Source organism: Carassius carassius, chromosome 19 (genome assembly GCF_963082965.1).
Source record: "Carassius carassius chromosome 19, fCarCar2.1, whole genome shotgun sequence".
Classification (NCBI taxonomy): domain Eukaryota; kingdom Metazoa; phylum Chordata; class Actinopteri; order Cypriniformes; family Cyprinidae; genus Carassius; species Carassius carassius.
Window position 1 is genome coordinate 32,989,288 of NC_081773.1, and position 4,026 is coordinate 32,993,313.

Here is a 4,026-nt window from a genome sequence, read left to right on the forward strand (position 1 = left end):
CGGGAAGTGGCTCCGCCTTGAGCCAAAATGGATTCCAGTTACACCTGGTTGGATCGTACCACTTCGCTGGGACAAGGGGGTTTAGAACTCCATTGAGCTTTAGAGGTTTTAGTTAATGAAGCCTAGCATGATTTATTGCGTTCATTCGCGTTAAGTAGATGTCTACTGTTAGGAAAGTGCTCGCTAATGTATTTGAAACTCTTGAAGTCGTTATACTTTGTTGACTCAGATCCACAGAAAACCCTCTCAGAGTCGCTGGAGTGGTAGAGCTGTTCCCAGTGGCGTGTCAGCTGGAAATTATTGGACGAGGCAACTTTTGACTTTCATCCGAAAGTGATCTGATTTTATTTCTTGAAATATTCGCTGTTTCCTGCCTGCAAATGGCTTCTTCTGATGTGGCTCGACAGATGGTACGTTTGCGATCGATATATTCCCTGTTCTGAGGTCCTTTCTGATTTCTGTGGCTGTGTGAAGTTTGGGAGAGAGTTGGCGTGAGCGCGCTTGGGAGTGTCCCGACCTGACGAGCGCGTCCCCGCCTCATTTATTAATCTGTAAACAAACATCTGATTAATCAATTTGAAGATATATATTTAATTTATCAATATGCACCAATTTAAATTATTTATGATATTTTATTTTCGATTTCTGAATCCGAATGCGTGCATCAGAATGAGCAATCAGAATGCATTTATTAATCTGAATACAATCATCCGAATTATCAGTTTTAATACATTTATGCTATTTTAATACATTTTACTATTAAAACATTTGCTTTTTATTTAAATATAAGATACAAAAATAAATTAAACCTGCATAGTGATATTACAAAAAAGTAAAATGAAAAAAATCATATAAGAAAATTAATAACATTCAACTTAAATTAAAATGAAAACTGTAAGTATAAAAATAAAAGCCAATTAAAAATATTAATAAAAACTGTCAATATATAAAACTATTATTTATACTAAAATAAAGTTGTTCTAAATCAGAATGCAGACATCAGATTTATCAATATATTACTTTCATTATTATAATTACTAATTTATTATGCATTCTTAATTATTTCTCAATATATGACCAAATATTAATGTGAAAACATTATCCAATTTAAATTAATAACTAATATTTGTTTTGATCTTTTTTCAGATTTAGAATTTTACTTGTTGTCAAACTTGTTAGAAATATATTTTTTTAAATTTGTTGAAGCCTTTATTACACATTTATCTATATTTATATAAAATATACAGTAGACATAAAAGTCTGAGACCTCATTTAAAATATATTTTTTAATCTAAACCTTAAAGTTTTAAAAGTTAAAAATGAAAAGTTAAAGTTTGTAAAAAGTTAGAGTTATGAAAGATGAACTGTAACTCTAAATGTATTAGACACTAGAGCTGAAAAACTAAATTAGAATTCTGTTCTTAAATATGATACATTTTCAAATTATATTGGAATTTAAAAGACATAATTTCAGTTGGAGGGAAAACCAGCTTTTGTCTTCTCTCCTGAGGACACAAGAGAGCACATCGAGTGAAATATTACTAATGCACGTTTCTGCAAAGCAATAAAATAACACGACTATCTTTGAAAAAAAAGTGCATGTTTAAAATAATGTTTATTAACCATATATAATTAATTAAATTGCTTAAACAATCAGAAACAAAACAGCATCATTGTTTCAGCTCATCAGCATTTTTGAATTCGATTAGTTTTTTGTGTGTGTTTTGAGAGCTCGATTAGACTTGTTTAAGAGGAAGATTTGAAATCACTTCTTTTGCTATCAGCGGTCAGCGTGATGTTTTCTCTCTCGCTGGTCTCTTCCAGGACAAGAACGCCCGTCCTCTGGCTCTATCAGGACACGTTGGGTTCGACAGTCTGCCCGATCAACTGGTCAACAAGTCCACTAGTCAGGGATTCTGCTTCAACATCCTGTGCATCGGTTAGTAAGACACTCAGAGCTCCAGAAGAAAACGCGATCCATTAAGAAAACTTTTGAACAGAATGAAGATGTCCAAATTTTTCTTATTTATTGAAAAAAAAAATTCCCATTTGTTACTGCCCTTCGGAAGCAACAGAAGGTACTTGCATGTTTCCCGTAAGACAAATTAAGTACAGTTTACCTTGATCTTCAAATTCAAAAGTTTTCACGCCCCGGCTCTTAATGCATGGTGTCTCCTTCAGGAGCATCAGTGAGTGTTTGAATCTTCTGTAATAGTTGTGTTTGAGTCAGTGATATCAGTGATGTGTGTCAGTGAGATGAGATGTAAATGATCCGCACATATAACACAGTGACTGAGAGCTGAAGAAATCAAGGCTCCTCAGAAGATGTGAGATGTTCTGGAGGCTTGTGAAGATCATTCCTCCGCTGAGGATCAGATTTGAGACTCTAAAACACGATTGATGGAGAATCAAGTAAAGCTGAGCGGCTTCAGTCCAGGAAGAGTTCATCTGGAGATATTACTGACCTTATTCTGACCTTTACTTGCTCACAATCAGACAAGATCTGACAGCAGAAGTGTTTCTACAGTTACTCTAGAAGAGCTCTGACTGGGTCAAACACTCTGAACTCTTAATCAGAGACAGAAGACACGAGATTGAGTGAGAAACAGGTTTAACAGTAGAGTTAGTAATGATGTTAGTTATAGGGTTGTTGAGTATGTGTACGTGGAGTAAGTATCTGGCTCATATTTCTGCAGGTGAAACTGGGATCGGTAAATCCACGCTGATGGACACGCTCTTCAACACCAACTTCGAGAACTTCGAGTCGTCTCATTTTGAGCCGAAGGTGAAGCTGCGAGCGCAGACGTACGATCTCCAGGAGAGTAACGTTCGTCTGAAGCTCACTGTGGTGAACACCGTCGGCTTCGGCGATCAGATGAACAAACAAGAGAGGTCCGTTCTGATCACTTACATGCTCTGCAGTGAATGGGTGCCGTCAGAATGAGAGTCCAAACAGCACATTAAACACTAAATATGACATGCTTTGAAATAGAGAGATGGACTGGAGTGCCGTGGATGTTTTTATCACACTCTCATTCTGACGGCACCCATTCACTGCAGTGGTGTGCAAGTGATGCAGTGCTACATTTCTCCAGACACACTGGTTCTGATGCGTTCTCTCTCTGTGTGTGTGTGTGTGATAGTTACCAGCACATCGTGGATTACATCGACACACAGTTCGAGTCGTATTTACAGGAGGAGCTGAAGATCAAGCGCTCGCTCCATAACTATCACGACTCCAGGATCCACGCGTGTCTCTACTTCATCGCTCCGTCCGGACACTCGCTCAAATCCCTGGACCTGGTCACCATGAAGAAACTGGACAGCAAGGTCAGTGTGTGCTTGGGTCAGACGTGATGATTCCTGTCCTCCTGAGACTGAGGAGCTCTTCTTCTGCTCGTGCTCCACAGGTCAACATCATCCCCGTCATCGCTAAAGCCGACACCATCTCCAAGAGCGAGCTGCACAAGTTCAAGATCAAGATCATGAGCGAGCTGGTGAGCAACGGCGTGCAGATCTACCAGTTCCCCATCGACGACGAGAGCGTGGCCAAGATCAACACCGCCATGAACGTGAGTCCTCAGACACGTGTGTGTGTGTGTGTGTGTGTGCTGGATGATCTGTTAAACATCTAAACATCAGCAGGAACAGCACACCACATCCGATTAAAGTCAGGCTTATTTTAGGATCCTGCTGTAGAAAAAATGTGTATATGGGTCAAAGACGTTAAGACATCCGCATCAAAAGAAATGTACAGAAGAGGTTTTATATCACTAGAGAGCACATTAAATGTGAGTGAAGTGTCTAATTTTAAGGTTTCGAATACGTTTTTGGAGAATAAAATGTCAAAATGGGCAAAGCCTAGGATAGTGGGCAATTTAAAAAATGTAAAGTTACCACTAATTAGTATTTGGAGTGAAAGCAATTAGTCTTTTAATGTTTTACATTTATTTTTGTTATGAATATGCCTGAAAACACTGAATGACATTTTAGTGGGTGTCTTCTGTAAATCAGGGAAAAATTATC

The 4,026-nt window shown here is 38.1% G+C and overlaps 1 protein-coding gene across 1 annotated transcript in view; it reads left to right on the forward strand.

Annotated features, from left to right (window-relative positions):
• Positions 1 to 207: 207 nt before the first annotated feature.
• Positions 208 to 4,026, forward strand: part of LOC132095592 (septin-8-like) — an 8,926-nt gene continuing 5,107 nt past the window's right edge. Inside the window, exons 1-5 of the mRNA XM_059500729.1 lie at positions 208 to 410; positions 1,825 to 1,939; positions 2,697 to 2,892; positions 3,144 to 3,330; positions 3,411 to 3,572. Coding sequence (XP_059356712.1) covers positions 381 to 410; positions 1,825 to 1,939; positions 2,697 to 2,892; positions 3,144 to 3,330; positions 3,411 to 3,572 — 690 coding nt within the window. The 5' untranslated portion in view covers positions 208 to 380. The remainder of the gene's footprint in view (positions 411 to 1,824; positions 1,940 to 2,696; positions 2,893 to 3,143; positions 3,331 to 3,410; positions 3,573 to 4,026) is intronic.